This window comes from Colossoma macropomum, unplaced genomic scaffold (assembly GCF_904425465.1).
Source record: "Colossoma macropomum unplaced genomic scaffold, Colossoma_macropomum, whole genome shotgun sequence".
Taxonomy (NCBI): Eukaryota; Metazoa; Chordata; class Actinopteri; order Characiformes; family Serrasalmidae; genus Colossoma; species Colossoma macropomum.
The window spans coordinates 28,066,358-28,082,600 of record NW_023494802.1 but is presented as its reverse complement, the minus strand read 5'-3'; the positions used below and the strand labels follow the sequence as shown (position 1 = coordinate 28,082,600).

The 16,243-nt window shown below is 39.7% G+C and overlaps 1 protein-coding gene across 3 annotated transcripts in view; it reads left to right on the top strand.

The window, feature by feature from the left end:
* The first annotated feature begins 879 nt into the window (after window positions 1-879).
* The window catches only part of LOC118822865 (formin-like protein 13), a 57,647-nt gene continuing 42,283 nt past the window's right edge, over window positions 880-16,243 (top strand). For all 3 annotated transcript variants that reach the window (XM_036592186.1, XM_036592185.1, XM_036592184.1), the window contains exons 1-4: window positions 880-959; window positions 2,688-3,265; window positions 3,891-4,053; window positions 12,379-12,490. In XM_036592186.1, coding sequence (XP_036448079.1) covers window positions 950-959; window positions 2,688-3,265; window positions 3,891-4,053; window positions 12,379-12,490 — 863 coding nt within the window. In that variant the 5' untranslated portion in view covers window positions 880-949. The remainder of the gene's footprint in view (window positions 960-2,687; window positions 3,266-3,890; window positions 4,054-12,378; window positions 12,491-16,243) is intronic.

The window sequence follows — 16,243 nt, the reverse complement described above, 5'->3', positions numbered from 1 at the left end:
CCTAACTACTTGAACCAGTTTCAGACATGCAGTTTGAATAAAGGCACAGTTTAGGCTTCCATTACTTATTACTTACATTAGCCCTGTAGCTCCAATGCTAAAGTACAGAAATAATATTAGGATGTCCAACACCTTGCTGATTGACTACAGTTAGGGTAAGGAAAAAATGTGAAAGTTTGATTTTCCTTTCAAAGGGCCCATATCATCTAAAACAGAATTTTCACTTTTTTGAAAAAAAAAATGTGATGTAGTGTGTAAACACTGTTAAAGTTTCAAAATGTACCGTTCATTCCCCAGTCCACACAGTCCACAGAGACTAAGCTACCTGTTTTGATTTTACTATTTTTGTGATGTCACAAAAACAGCACATTTACATATATGCGCCTATTCGGCCTGTTTCAGCTCAGACAGCTTTTTGAGCCCAGCATGGTATAGGGCCAATCAGAGTTCATTTGCAAATATCAGTCTTAAAGGTACAGAGACAGAAACAGCCTGTTTAATTCCAATGGATTAAGAGAGGTTGGAAATGGCTGTGTAAAAAGGAATTATGGCTGCTTTCGGTACATAAAACCACACAAATATGTAATACGGAAAAGATGCTAGAAAATACAATAAAAACGTTGGATATGGGCCCTTTAACTATTGCTAATTACGTCATCTCACATTCAGTGGCTCTGCTGGTAACGGGAGCACATGTGATTTTATAGTTAGTAGGAAGCTCACTGTGCATTGTTGTCATTCTAAGTTACTGTCATTCCTTTTACCAGGTATGAGGCTCATCTCTACACAGGTCAGCTGACCCTGCTGCCCACAGGCTGTCAACCAGTCTCAGACGATGCAGACGTGCCAGTTACTCTTAGCCTGCCAGTCATTATTCACCTTTCAGATGGCAATGCAAGCATAGAGACACCTTGCACATGTGACACCTTTATAATTCTCACCAACCAGGATGAATTTCAGTGAGTTTTGTTTTTTTTTTTAGACTGATATATGCCTTTTGAGGATGCCTTTACAGCTTGTGAGCAATAGCTTCTCCTTATTTTTTTCCTTATGTTGTATTTTTGTAATTTTCTCCTCAATATATTTGTTAGAAATTCCCCTGACTTGCTAGATCTCTCCTTATCACATATGATCCTACCAAGCTGGGATGGTGAAGGCTAACATTGGCTTCTTTCAAGTCATATGAAACCAGCCACTGCTGCTCACTTAATATCATTAGGCAGCTGAAGGCACTAGGAAGAGGACTCTAACTGCACAACTCTAGTACAAGAGCTAACAGAAGCCTATGATGGCTAGCATTGCACTAGATGAAAGGGGAAAGGTGGAAGCCACACATAGAGAGAGCAGTTATGATTGTTGTTCCACTTTTGGAGCTGCGCTAGTTTGTTTTATGGTAAATGTTTTATATTTAAAATAAAAATGCCACGTTCTTTGGAACAATGATAGTTCTTTATAGATGCCATAGAATACATTTATTCAGTATTTTAAATTGTTCTCTCATGTCTACATAAAAGGTGTATGACTTTGGTCGGGGCAAAAAATGCCCATTTGCGGTTTTACGCGCCCATTTACAGCCTTATGATTTGGCCCTAGAATGAAACAAGCTGTTTTAACTGTTTTAGTGGGCTCATGAATAATTTGCTCCAATTTTTGGGTTTACAGCTAAGCACTGTGATGGCTTACTTGGAGCATGCTGGTAGCTAATGTTACCTACTACTTGCTTTCAGTGTCGACAACACCACAAAGTAATTAAAGTTGTTAGCTCACTGTGAAACTTTCTATTTAAGATGAATGGGCTTCAACCATTAAAAAGTGGATAAAATCACACAGCATGGCTGCTACTTACAGGTTACAGTTGGGGTTGTGGGTTGCGATCCTAATACATTTGGAACTGCCCTTCAGTCTCTTCAGTGTCAAATTCTGAACAAAGCCTGCTCGATACAGTCCAAGGTTAGAGAAACTGTCCGGAGTGAAATGTGCAGAAAACACTAACAACTTTGAAATAAAGTTGTTCAGGATCTTGTTAAAGATGTGGACGCTCAAGTTGGCTTCCTACTCGCCAGCTTGTGCGCGAATTTTCCATTCCACCTTAAATTGTGCTGCGGTTACATTCTGGCACCTGTGCAAGCTGTACTGTTTAAGGTGGAATGGAACATTTAATTAAGAAGCTGGCGAATAGGAAGGCAACTTCAGCCACGTTTAAAGATGAACATCAGTCGTGCCTGCTATCAATTCGGTTCCTTGGGAAGAGTGTGAAAAGTGCTGACATCCCCTTCACAGCCTGGAACAGCACAATTTCTGCAAATAGACTGCCATTTTCATTGCTGGTGCTCTGCTGTCATTAACGTGTGCTGGTGTATGTAAAGTTTGGGGGTGTAAATATTAATGAATCAAGACTATTACATAACAGTTTAGGATTTTGGAATTGGCCTGTTTTACCAACCTATTTTACAAATGCAGGATTTGTGTTTAAAGGAGGAGACAACAGTGTTTGAGGTTCACGGTACCAAGCTCTTCTTATTCAGCTATGCCAACATAAATACACTTTTCCACTCTATGGAACCTTTAAAGAACCATTTTTTTGGAATGTGCTACGAAGAACTGTTGAACCAATTTTTTTAAGAACACAATGGTAAAAGATTGTATTTGAACTCAGATGGCTATAACTCAACTGTTATCTTTGCTAGTTTGCGGGTTCCCCCTGAATGAACAAATAAGCACGGAGGATGTCAGGAATGAGCGGGATGCCTGGGTCAAAGCCATCAACAAGCAGTGCATGGACTGGAAACGCAGGTCCCAGTATGAAGACCTCAGAGAAGCCCAAAAACTCTCCGATATTACGAAAGTCATCAAAGAAAACCAGTCTACACACGAGAGAGAGCCTGAGACAGGCAAGATGCAGAACAACCATGTGCCTCTCTTGGTGCCGCCACAGCCATTTCCTCGGATTCTGTCCAAATCTCGAGCTGTTGCTGTGCCTATTCCAGTGCCAGCACTAGCACTAGAACCAGTGCATAAACCTTCAGTGGAGCTAGAGCAGATGCCTGAGTTAAAGCCACAACCTGTACAAGAGAAAACTCTAGTATCATTAGCAGAGAGCAGGCTAGCTCCATTACCACAGCTTGAGTCCGTCCAATCACCGCTGTTTTCTGCTGCCCCGACCCCTCCACCTCCTGTGCCACCTCCACTGCCCAAGAAGAAGAAGACAGAATCCCTAATAATAAGGACTAGGGCCTTTCACTGGGACCTTATTGCTCAAGACAAGGTACCATATGTTGTGTGTATATATTGTTTTGCAGACTAAGCTTAAACACAGGAAAAACCCTGTAATCATTGTTTAAGTGTCAGATAGGCCCAGGCAATAAAAAGATCATTTTTAATACTTGATATTTCTTGATATTTAGTTAATTGCTACTTTGGTACACTAGGTGGCAATGTGTACCTTTTACTTGCTCAAACGGAGGGAAAAACTCTAGTTGTTAGCTTGTGACATCACTAACTAGCATGAAAGTTAGGAAAGTCAGCAAAATCATTCTCAAAAAAAATCCATTAAGATTTTTGGTTATGTTACCCAACTCTGTTATCTAAAACCTCATTATTTGCAAGATCTGAGTGAGATTATGTCCAGTTATAGTACATTCAGGCATAGTCACAATCCTTATAAGAGCATACAGGTTCATTTACATTGAAAGAAACACTGCTTTTTTATTTTTCTCACTTAGACTCTTACCAGCTGTTCCTTTTGTGTGCTCCCTGAACTCATATATTCAAGGCAGAGAGTGTGAACTGTGATTAGATCATTCATGCCCACAATAATATTAGAGAGGTTTATTCATTGCAGGTTTCTGTGAGGAAAATGATGATATTGACACTTTCTGCCGCTCTTACAGATTGCGAAGTCAGTCTGGGCACGGGGGAGCCCTAGAGAAATTGAAATCGACACCTCTCGTTTGTATGAGCAATTTGGAGTCAAAGACTCGGCCAACATTTCTATCTTGGAGTCAAGCAATCATGTCGAAATCATGCTGAGTGCGAAAATTGCACACAACTTCAGTGAGTATTGGACTTGCTTTGAGTTAGAACCACGTAGACCTGTCAATAGAGCTATAGTAAAGTAAACTATCTTGTACTCGCTGATCACTTTATGAGGTGTACCTACCTTATAGATTCACTGAGTGTACGCTATAAAAGATGAATTGTTGGCATCAATATATGTGAACTAAACAATTTTCACTTTTCTCAACAGGTGCATTTGTAGTCGTCCTTACTAAGCTTGATTTGTTTAACCAACTTAGATTTGTTTGTTTGTCCAGTGTAAAGGGGAAATTCAACCTACATTGCATGTACGGCATTTGGCAGGCACCTTTATCCAGAATGACTTAAAGTGTGGTCATTTTACAGAGGTAAGCTAATGTAGCATTTAGAGTATTTCCCAGAGAGACTTATTAATTCAGCATGATGCTCTTGCCAAGCAAAGAACCAACCCCCAGTCTACTCTTCTGGTCATTACATTACAGCCAGTATGGTGTAGTGGGTAACACTGCTGCCCTCCATGTAGCAGACTGGTGATTGATTGCCTGCTTAGGAAAGAACCAGGAGTCCTTGGACAAGACATCAATGCTACATTATCTATAATATCTCACTTAGACTCTCACCAACTTTAGTATATAGATTATAATATAATATATATTATAATATAATATATGTTATATTATATTGCTCCTAATGCTATATTAGCTACCTCCGTAACATGATTAGACTGTAAGTCATTCTGGAAAGACTGTCTGTCAAATGCCATAAATGTAACGTAGGCTATGTTTTCTCTTTTTAAAACAATTTAATGTACTTTTGGCAGGTAAATGTTAGATGAACAGTCAAATCTCAGTTGTTAAACTGCATTGATTGACTACAAAAGCAGCTGAAAAAACTCAACATGTAAACATGTTTCCTTGATACTTGAAGTTTTCTTAATAACACAGCCCATTTATTCACCAGGTTATTTGCTGACCACAGGACTGCTCTGCTCTTATTTGGGTGTTAGTCTATTCTCAACACAGCAGTGACACTGACATGGTCAGGATGTTCATAGTGCTGGTGTGTGCGAATCAGGTACAGTGGTGTTGGTGGCATTTTTACATTCGTCAGTATGCCTACTAGGTGGCCCAAGACCCAAAATATCCAACCAAGAGCGACTCTGTGTTTAGAAAGTGAGCATTGATGAAGGGTAGATTGTAGATTGTAGATTTTCTATTACATATTGTTGTCCATCTGTTTCTGTCTTTGATTTGTTAGTCTGTCTTTTCTGTGTTGTTCAGTGGTCATTCTCAGCGCTGCAGTGACACTGACCTGGTAGTTGTCTGTTAGTGTGTTTTGTGCTGGTACAAGTGGATCACACACATCAGTGTTGCTGGAGTTTTTAAACACTGTGCTCACTTAATGCCCAGTATATTAGACACATTTACCTTGACGGTCCATGTGGTACATCTGAAGTTAAAAACACATTGGTTGCTGTCCAGTTTGTCATCCTTTACTCCAGTATTTCTTAATGTTGCACTGGTGGCCCACAGCACCGCACAGTTTCACTAACCCACCTTATCCAGCTCATGAAGGGGTCAAGTCAAGTCAAGGTTTATTTATATAGCACTTTTTACAACAGGCGTTGTCGCAAAGCAGTTTGACAGAAAAATCCGGGTCCAAGCCCCCATGAGCAAGCCACTGGTGACAGTGGCGAGGAAAAACTCCCTAAGAGTCAGAGGAAGAAACCTTGAGAGGAATGAAGTGTCCATAATCAGTTGATGAGCTCGATCGTCTGTGTATTGAGTCAAAGAATGCTTGAAACCATGCAGTGTTCCTGGTCCTCAAGGACAAGATCAGGGGAGTGTTCTTACTTAGCAATTTTTTTTTAAATGAACAAATGAGAACACTGGCAGGTCTACCGAGATCCCCTGAGGAGGTCACTCTCAAGCTGGTTTCAGACCAACTCTGGGTTTGTCTGCAGTTCGTTTAAATAGCGAATGCAAAATGAACCAAGACATCTAATGGACCAAACAGAATTAACCCGTCCTCTCTTTTTTAGATACCTTTTTTGAAACCCACAATATACGAATTTCTGACACTGATACATGTGGTTGTGTTTGTCATCTCTTCCTGTGCTCTGAATAGGTAATAATAGAATGAATAGTTTATGTTTAAAAGGTGGTGGCAAAACACTGGTTTTGTCCTTCATTAGTGGCCACAGAATGCTGTTTGTTGGATATTTTGGAGGGGAAGCTTGTTTTCAGCCCGCCAGTGACACTGAGTTGTGTTAAAAACTCCAGTAACATGCCTATGTAGTTGTCCACTCTGTGCAACACATAGACATCTATTACCATGTCAGTGTCACTCCAAACTACTCCCAAATAGTACCTGCTCAGTAGTGGTCCTGTGGGGGTCCTTAAGGTTGATTATTGGGGGACTAACAAATTATGTATAGAGACAGATCTGTATTGGTAGAATTACATTGTGTAGCTATATGGTAAGTGGACATGATAAAATGGACAAGAAATGTACCTAATAAAGTGACCAGTGAGTGTGAAATATAATGTTTAACTATTATATTCTAGAGGAATGCAATTTTTAGTAAAGCTAGACCTACCTAACCTGCACCTACTTGAGGTCTGGGTATATAGCTACCTACCATTCTGATTAGATCTTCATAGATTACCAGTGACTCTTGTGAATGTATGTGTTCATATTGTGCACACTTCAAATAATGTGCACATTACCCAGGAATTAAGGATGGCTTGCTTTATTTTCTGATTTGGTAGGGAAAACTTGACACTTAATTATAAGTGAGGTGAGTATCTGTTTATCTTGCAGAAGCAATCAAACCACATTGTTCTGGTATTGATCTCCATGGGAGGATTAGGGCAAAAGCAACAGCAGAGCAGGCCATTGAAACCCCACTGCGAATTACCTGTGAATAACATCAGATCTCATTAGATTACTTTTCATCAGATCTTTGAGATAGACTAAGCACGGCAAGACAGAAAATTAAAGAGTTTGAGATCTACTTGATTGTTTTTCTGATTACAATGTCTGCAACTGCAGATGTGAACTGCTCAGTCCATTTCTTTCATCAGGCTGTACCTTTTGGTTTAGAGCTGGTTTGTAATCAGCATAAAATTGAATGCTGTGAGCCTTGTGCAACCTGCATGAGCGATTATTGTGCACTCTGTTTTGACTAGAGGTTTTAGATTGGAATGATTATATACTGAAGTCTACTGTTTCTCAGTAGTGGCTTATTTGAGTATATACTTTAATAGGTACACATGCTGCGCGCCTGTGAAGCTGTATAGAAGCTGCATGAAAAATAGACTCTTTTTGGTCTATCTTTGAAATAGGTGTCAAATAACTTGAGTTATATACAGTCATAATCACATTGTTTAAAACAGATTTTCCTGTTTATTTTTTCCGACCAAGGCCTATAAATCAAACTGTAGAAAACAGCTCTCATGGCTGCCACCAGATGGCAGCATATTATCACTTGTTTTTAAAAGACTGCTTTTTTTTTGAGTCAATTGAGAAAAAAACACATTATGACAAACAACACTGCAATATTAAAAGTGTTACCTCTGTTTTTTCATATGATTATATTGCTGGAACCCATTTGAAGTAGAAGCTGATATATCTGGGAAGGTGGAAGGTTTTTCCTTTTTGTGAATTTGTGAATGCGTCACTCCCTTTGATCACTCATAAATGATGGATTGAGTGTATCATTGTATGTGACACCACACAGCCATTGTGCTTCTGGTAATATTTTGGAGAACCCAAGAAGAAGCTTACTGCAGCATAAAGTAGGACTGTGACTATTGTTATTGAACTAGGAGAACATGGATTTCCTGTTATCGAGCATCTCGCTGACTGGAGTAACAAGCATAGTCTGCTCGTTTGTTGGATCCTCATGTTGAGCTGTGCTCTCTGAATTCAAAGATTTGTTTTGGGGTCTGGGGACAGCCTTACCCAACCCACTGTCTCTGCTTTCAGCAAGAATATACATCAATTCACAGTCAAGAGTTATACTGCTGAGCAATATGAAGACCTATGAAGCATACATTGTGAATGAGCATTCTTCTATGTATTGTTTCACTTTAAGAGGTTAAACACAATTAGCTTCCTTTGAATTACTTAGTAAATAACATATATTAAATAGTAAAGCTATTTTACGTGAGGACAAAGAACAGGTATTTAGAAAACATTGTTAGCTAACAGGTCCCAGGATTGCCTGGATCAAGACCAGAGAGAAGAATAAGCTCATTGAACCTAATTCTTAGAGGATCGCCTGGATCAAGACCAGAGAGAACAATTGGCTAATTGAAGCTGTTTCTTCCAGGATCACCCAGATCAAAACAGGAGAGTGGAATTAAATCTTCGGAAGAATTAGCTTTAGCTTTAGCTTATTCTTCTCCCTAGTCAGTCTCTAGTCAGTTGTGGACTACAATGCAGCCTAATGGCGGTGAGAGTGCTTTGTGTCTCCTAGTAAGCCTCCACACACTTTAAAGGTGAATTCTACTACTAATTTGTCATCATTTCTGCATAATTAAGTTGTTAAGATGTACACAAAAAAATTCAGAGTGGTTTGATGTGAAACGTGCCATTCTGTCAGAATCATTTAGAATTGTTTAGAGGTTGCCAAAAAGGTTTTGGCCTAAAACATATTTTTTAGAGCACATCAGTGGCAGAGAGTGCAGGGCATAGCGAGGCAAATCAGTACCTAAAGAAAACACATATTTACCACTAGTTTACCATTATAAATACTACATATAAAAACATGATGGTTTGGATAGTAAATTAAATGACTATATTTGCATTGTAGGCAGACCCCTGGTTCTTATCATCACCATTATAAAGAATTTAAATCATTAAGTTTCTTTACAATGCACCATTTCACAACAGACTACTCTGAATTACTTTGCTTAGATCTCAATCTCTGTATTATACAGAAATTTCAAAAAATTGGGTGGAATTCCCCATAGAGGCCATTGGCAGCATAGGAAGCCGTGGAGTTAGAGGGTGTTAACCTCAGCCCACGTTTCCGCAGTGTGACAGTGAGAGTGTGAGCCTTGACGCCTCAGCATTAGTGTTGCGAAAAAAAAGTCTGCTGGTGAAGGCGGCACAATTAGGGAAGCAGCATGAAAAATGCATGGTGCCCTTGCTGGCCTGTTTGTCAGCCATGGAAACCGTCCCGAGCGTGCTCTGCCTGCCCTCTGACAAGGTGCGGGAGAAGGCAAGCAGGGCCCAGGGCAACCCCCGGGCAATCCATCTCCCAGCCCAAGCTGATGCGAGAAGGAGAGAAGGAGGAGTGCTCCTGAGCTCTGCCATGTTGATAATTCTCCTCGGATGAACCTCACATGTTTATCAGTAATAGCTCAGCTGGTCACGTCTGACCATGTGGAAAGTGTGAGAGGGAGCGTGAGAGATTCACATTGTCATAGAGCTTTTTAGGGGGTGTGTCAAACTGAGGGATTAAACAAACCCTTTCTCATCTTTCCACTTGCTCATGAAGTGAATTACGTTAGGGGATTACCAGCCACTATGATGAACACCAGTCAGTTTGTGTGGTTGGCATTGGTCTGCTATGGGCATTTGTATCATGCCCAGAGGTTGGCAGCTTATTGCGTGTTGGGCTACCTTGTTCCCAACTTAGCTACATTGTTTTGGTTTCATTCTAGCAGCACAACAGAAGCTGAAACACGGTATTCGGAATGGTGTCCTAATCACTATTGCTTTTTATGGAAAATCAGGAACATGATGGAACAGTAATAAAAGGAACAGAATTTGTGATTCAAGTAGAAAGCTTTATAAGCTAACGTTAGGTTTGCTCATCACCTTGCAACTAGCCTGTCCTCTGAGAAGTTGAACGTGAGTCTGCATTGTGGGTATTCAGTGTCCGCTAAGTTACATTGTTTGTATGCTTCCTAATACAGTATATTGTGTGATTTCAAGAGTGCCACTCATGAATCGTGCATGTTTTGGACAAAACCCTAAGAAACACTTGGTGAATGACAAATCATGCTAATTAATGCTAGCATGTTTTTCCTTGTGACTACAGAGAACTAGCTAGCATTCAATTCGCCCACCCTGTCACCTATTTGGAATTCTGTTCAAGGCAAAATATTAAAGCTGCAACCCAAAACAAGGACAGACTTGGTTATTGAGTTTATGCTCAATAATGACTTATAAAAAGGGTTTGATACCATAGTGGACTCAGGTAATTAATGTGCAGCTTTATTCCTGGAGACTTACTGTACGCAGCACAGCTTAATGTTTCGAACTGACACAGATGGCGATGTGAAGAATATGCAGATGGCGGCATTAGCAGATTTTAGGCACTCTATTTCCTTTGAATTGTTTTTCAACTCTCAGGACAGTGGTAGTTTCAGGGAAGTTAACTTTCTTTTTTCAGCCCTGTCATGCTGGCTAGAGACCAGTTTAAGGTGAAATAAGCTCTCACTGAAGCCAGTCAACCATTTTATATCCTGCTACATCTCCAGCATGTATTAGCTCTCTTTGGAATTTAGCAGTTGTAGGTCCTACAAATCTCTCTAATAAGCACTGTAGCAGCATGCATGTGAGTTTATAAGCTCCGAGCTTAAAAGGCTTAAAAATGAAGTCACTTAAGACCTTTTTTCTTCCAGAAATGCCTCTTTGAAGGGAAGTAACACTCATTGAACTGTCTTTATAATGTGATTTGATAAATAGTGATAGGCAGGACAGAATGTATTGCTTGCATGCTCCACTGCTGCAATCCATATACTAAACAACAGAGCAGGTCAGTCTGGAACTGAAATCCTTCGTTTTGAAGCACTGCTGTGGTTGTGAAAGTTTGACGTGGGTCCAAGTTCAGGTGGCACTGCAGCAGTTGAGTCATGAGCAGAAAACATGAACAGCTCTCAGCAGTGCTGAAGTGCAATCACACACTAAGGAAATAAGGTGAGCGGTGTATAATTTCCCTCTGAACAAAAGTGTCACATAAAAGGCCGAGATCAACCCCCCCGGGAGGGAATTACGTGCTAGTGCTTCAGTAAAGGATTTAGAGATGCTCAAGCTAAAGTGCTGCTCCTTCAGAATGCCTAAATAAAACACTTTCCTCCTCTACTCCGACAATAGCTGAAGCATTTTCCATCCACGGGCTTAAGACCCATTTTGCGAATTCCATAACGTTGTTCTCCTTTTTTTTAATTGGCATAATGAAACTGGAGTGAGGTGGAACAGCTCTCTGAAAAGGGCACAGATGTATTTCTATTTGAAATAGGGTAAGGGTTGCAGATGGTCCTTCATAATAGGAAAAGGAACACTTTTCTTGAATGTCTGATTGATAGAAGCAGCAACAAACCTACTGCTTGGTTTACCTCGACACTTTCCAATTTGAAAACATCCTTGGATTTGTTCCCATCAAAAAAAATCATTTGTGTGCTGTGTTCTTTTGTGGAATGAGAAAGTGCTAGCATTGCATTAAGGTTACTTTGCATGACTGAATTCAGACGTTTTAGTGCCAGCAGCATCTTCTCGCTCTAATGGTGCATTTTTAACCCACTGTAATGCAGCAGTCAGACGAATACAGGTTCTGAGAATTTTTCTCAAATTGTTTCTGGCTACGCTTCCTTTGGGAGCATTATATTTCTAAACCTCAGCTTCTGATGGAGATTTTTTGTGGAGGTCAGTGTAGTGTTTCCTTTTTTTTGTCTCAATTTTAGTGCAAGGCTGAGGTTTGTGCTCTGCAGTTACTCTCTGATTGGCCCTGCTTGGCTCCTTGCTTGGCCTGGTGCACAAATACAAAGATGTTACATAAAGAGAGACACCATGATTGGTCTTTGTGCTCATGCTGGATTTAAAGCTATTTTTTTCTATGTTTGGCAGACCTCTTCATTAGAAACGAGGAAAAAATAGAGGTTTTCTCTGTCTTTATCCGCTGTACCCTTGAACCCATTGCCGCTTGGGCAAAGCATGAATATATTGCAGTAATGAGCGCTTTACTTCATTCACCCAAATGGCACCATGGCTCAGAATATTCATGGCCCATCTCTGAGTCTCACACACCGAGGTTATTAGGTAAAACAAAATTCTCATCAATTCAGATTTGGTACAATGCAAATCAGTGTGCAGGTAAGGCCCCTAAGGCTTGTGTGGAGTGGTAATTAAGCTTTTTTGTCTTCAGAATGCATTTGGAGGTTTTTTTTACATTGCAGGTAGGAAGATTTCCTGTCAGGAGAGATGCTTTCATGTGCTGCTGAATGTGTGAGAGTGTACGTGCCTCTGTGTGCGTGAGTGAGTGAAGGTGTGTGTGTGCGTGTGTGTCTGTGAAAAACTAATTTTTTCTTTCTTCTGCCCTTTTCACAGATATTTTCCTCAAAAGTTTCCCTGTGCAACCAAAGGAGCTCAAGGACAAACTGTTCATTGTTAATGAGGGAGATGGGGGCCTCTCTGATGAACACATTACTTCTCTCAGGAGGTACAAAAAATTAACCACTGCTCACAATACATATATTTATGTATACACACTCAGAAAAAAGGTATGAAAGTGTCACTGGGGCAGTACCCGTCTTGTCACTGGTATGGTACTCTGAAGGGTACATCTCAGTACCTTTAGTCAGGGAACATAATTGTACTATAATCCATTTAAATTATTTTTTCATAAGTTGTATTGACACACCCTGTCTGTGACACAATAGCAGAGGAGCTTTTGACTTTTTTTAAAATATAATTTTACAACTCGTGAAGAATTTTTCAAACTTCAGTCATTGAGGTGTAACCAAAGGTATTCAAAGTGGTTTGATGTGAAATGGCTCGTTGTAATCACTGTACAGTTTTTTTAGTGGTGGTGATGGGAACCAGGGGTTGCAGTGCTAACAACACACATATAGTCCTTTTATTTACCATTCAGAATGACCAGTGAATCTATACATGTCTCTGTGTTTTTAGATGTAATATCGATAATGTAAAATAGCGGTAAATCTGAAAACAACACCCTGCATGTTGCATCACGAATGTTTTTTAAAATACGTTTTAGGACAAAGTTGTACATATAAACTATCATGAAACAACATGTCAGGCATCAGGTAGCATATTTGTGACCATTATTTGTAATAACTTCCTGTGAGGGAGCTTTTAGAGGCATTAAACTCTTCAGACATCTGGTTTCTATCATCACCACTGTGAACAACTTGATAATAAAGCATTTCACATCACAAAACTTTGAATGACTTTATTTACATCTAAGCAATTCTGCAGATTTTGCACAAAATCTGTGTAATTCTTTTTTTTTTGGAATTCTCAACCTTTTGCAGTCTGGAAGCTTGCAGCAGAGAAATTGGGAAATTTGCTGTATTGTAGCAGATTAGCTTGTTAACAGTACCCTGTAACAATACTTTGTTTTAACAATCCCATTCCAATAAAATACAAGAGAATGAAATAGTAAATGTAAATATTATTCAATATGATTTGACAAGCTGTTTAAAATTAAATTATGTACGTAGTTCTCTATCAAATCTTTTTCCCAACATGGCTGTTTGTCACTTGTCAAGGACCAGCATTGGTTTGCTGCTCAGTCATTGTCGCTATCTGATTACATTGCCCAGACCTATGTGCAACAGGATTTTTAAAATCAAAATATAGCAACATCTATAACATAGTTGAACATTTGCAACCTACAATACTGTGCAAAAGTCAGAGACCAAGTCAAGTCAAGTCAGGCTTTATTGTCATTTCAGCTATGTACAAGTACACAGTGAAACGAAGCAACTTTCCTCCAGGACCATGGTGCAATACAGGAACACAAGTGCAAGACATTACAAGAAACAGTGGAGACAATAAAGTACAATAAGTAAATACGAAAGACTTACAATAAATACAAAACAGAACACAGTATGTGGAGTTGTGCAAAGGAGGGTTTAACATACTATGGCATATTGGCAGCTTAGCAGATAGCCTAGCATATATGAGCATAGCAGTCACTGAGGTAGCAACCACAACAGACATGGTATACAGTATTTGGTTGATTCTAGCAGCTAACATTGTTAAAGTGAAGTAAAATGTGCAAAAATGCAAACCACCTTGCATTTGTCTAATTTCCAGTCAAAACTGACATTAAATTAGAAGTTATTCATTTTTTCAGGAGATATTTCTCAGAAAATTAGATTCACTTATTGTGTTTGGGATTACTTGGATTGTGAGAAGCATTAAATGCAACCAACTTCTAAAACTGAACTTTGCAGGTGTGGAAAAGTGTCCCTGCAGCTTTCTTTGAAAAACTGAAAGCAAAGAATGGAAGCTGTAATAAAGACAAAGGGTGGACACACTGCTATAAATGATATGTTTAGTTGTTGAGGCTTCTGTGTAATTTTCTGTTAAATATATGTATGCTGTTTTGCTTATGCTGAAAAATCACTAACTTGTACTTAATGGTCATTTTGACTGGAAATTAAATAAATAAATTGTGCTCTGTGACTTTTGCGCAGTACTGTACATGTTTTTTTCCACTGAGAAATGTGAAGTGTCCACTTCTGTCTATGAGAGGCAGAATCTTGTATATACATCAAACATTGTTGCTTGGACAGCTATAAATATCTGAGCTTGTTGTGAAATTGTTCCCTCCGTAGAGATACTGTTAGCCAAAGGGAAGAGTGTGATTCATGTTTACTGGAGTGGTTTAAAGAGCTGGTGGGTGGCGTGTACAATAACCTGACAAATTCTTGAGTCCGACTATTGACATGTCTGTTTCATGCTATAAAAACAGTTAAAGGTGAAGTAGGTGATTTATTTTAGAAACATTTTTTGTTATATTTCTTGAAATACTCATTTATTGATTCCTTATAGCAATCAATAAATCAAATGCTCTGACAATAAAAAGAAAAAATCGTTATTTGTCGTTTGATGGTGGACAGTGGTGAAAGTGACACGTTTTGTTTTGGGGGAGTGGCTTTGGAGGGAGGGCTGAAAGTGAGGAGGGGGATTTTTTTCGGTTGGATTTTTTCAAAAACTAGCTTACACTAGCTTACCTACTCCAGCTTTAATGACTGATTGTATCTGTCTAATTAAAGGAATAGTGCAAGGTCATGTGCTACTGTTGCTAACAATGAATGGAAGCAAGTAGCCACCAATAAGCATCTTGCTACTTTCATAATGCTAATCGCTGGGTATTTGCTTTTATTCAGTGTTAGCAACATTAGTATTATTGACTGAACCCTTCATTTAACCAATTTATTTTGATGTTGTTGTTTTTAACATCGCCCATAGGTTCATACATAGGAGGACATAATTGGGCGTGATGTATGAATGTAAGAACAGTACAGGCGTTTCTAAGGACACATTGTTTGAACATTAATACAGTCCCAGACAAGCAAGTGATCTTAATGGAGCCCGCTGAGACTGAGCCAAGTCACTGGCAGTTCATGTCGGTGAAAAGGTAAAACAAGCTGCTGCCTTTCTTTAATGCTAATGATAAAGAGCATATGCCAGAGCCTTTTACCAAAGTGGCTCCGACATAAAACTTTTATTAGCTGGTATTTGAGGAGATGGACACTATTGAGTTGCCCTGGGGGATGTTGGCCTGAAAGCTGGAATAAATGTCTCTCTCCACTTTGCAGTTGGTTGTCTTCAAGAAACATCCTCAAAGAGGTTCTTGGAGAATTACCTGCTGGAAAGAAAACAGCACTCTAATGTACGGGCCTCTAGGTTTCTACCTGTTGAACTGAACGTGATGTATATTTTAATGTTGCTTTGCGTGGGCTTCAGGAATGCAATCCTGATAGATGTGTGCGCAACACAGGGCTGCAATATTAATGGCTGGCGACTATAGTCTTTCCAAGACTTTCCAAAGGCGCGTCCCATGGCTCATGAAATAGTTAGCGTCTTTGGTTTGGCTTTGGAACACACTAAAACGGCTCTAAGATGGAGTCCATTTTGGTAGAAGGCTGGGTTCACACGGGGTACAAAAGCGAGAAGCAGGCTGAACCATCAACGGCCCTAGCGCTTTATTTAAGCTGACTCGGGCCATCAGCACTACTTGGCTTTTAATCATTCCTCCATTCCTCGGGCCACTGGAAATCACTGTAGCATGAGAGGGAAAGAAAGAGAGAGGGGAGATATGTCAGAAGAGCAGAGAGAAAAAAGGGCCTTGCTGAATGAAAGCGGGTTCTACCAGCAAAGACCGTCTCTAACAAGGGCTGACGACATCCTCTAGACACCTTTTTGGCATCTGCACAGT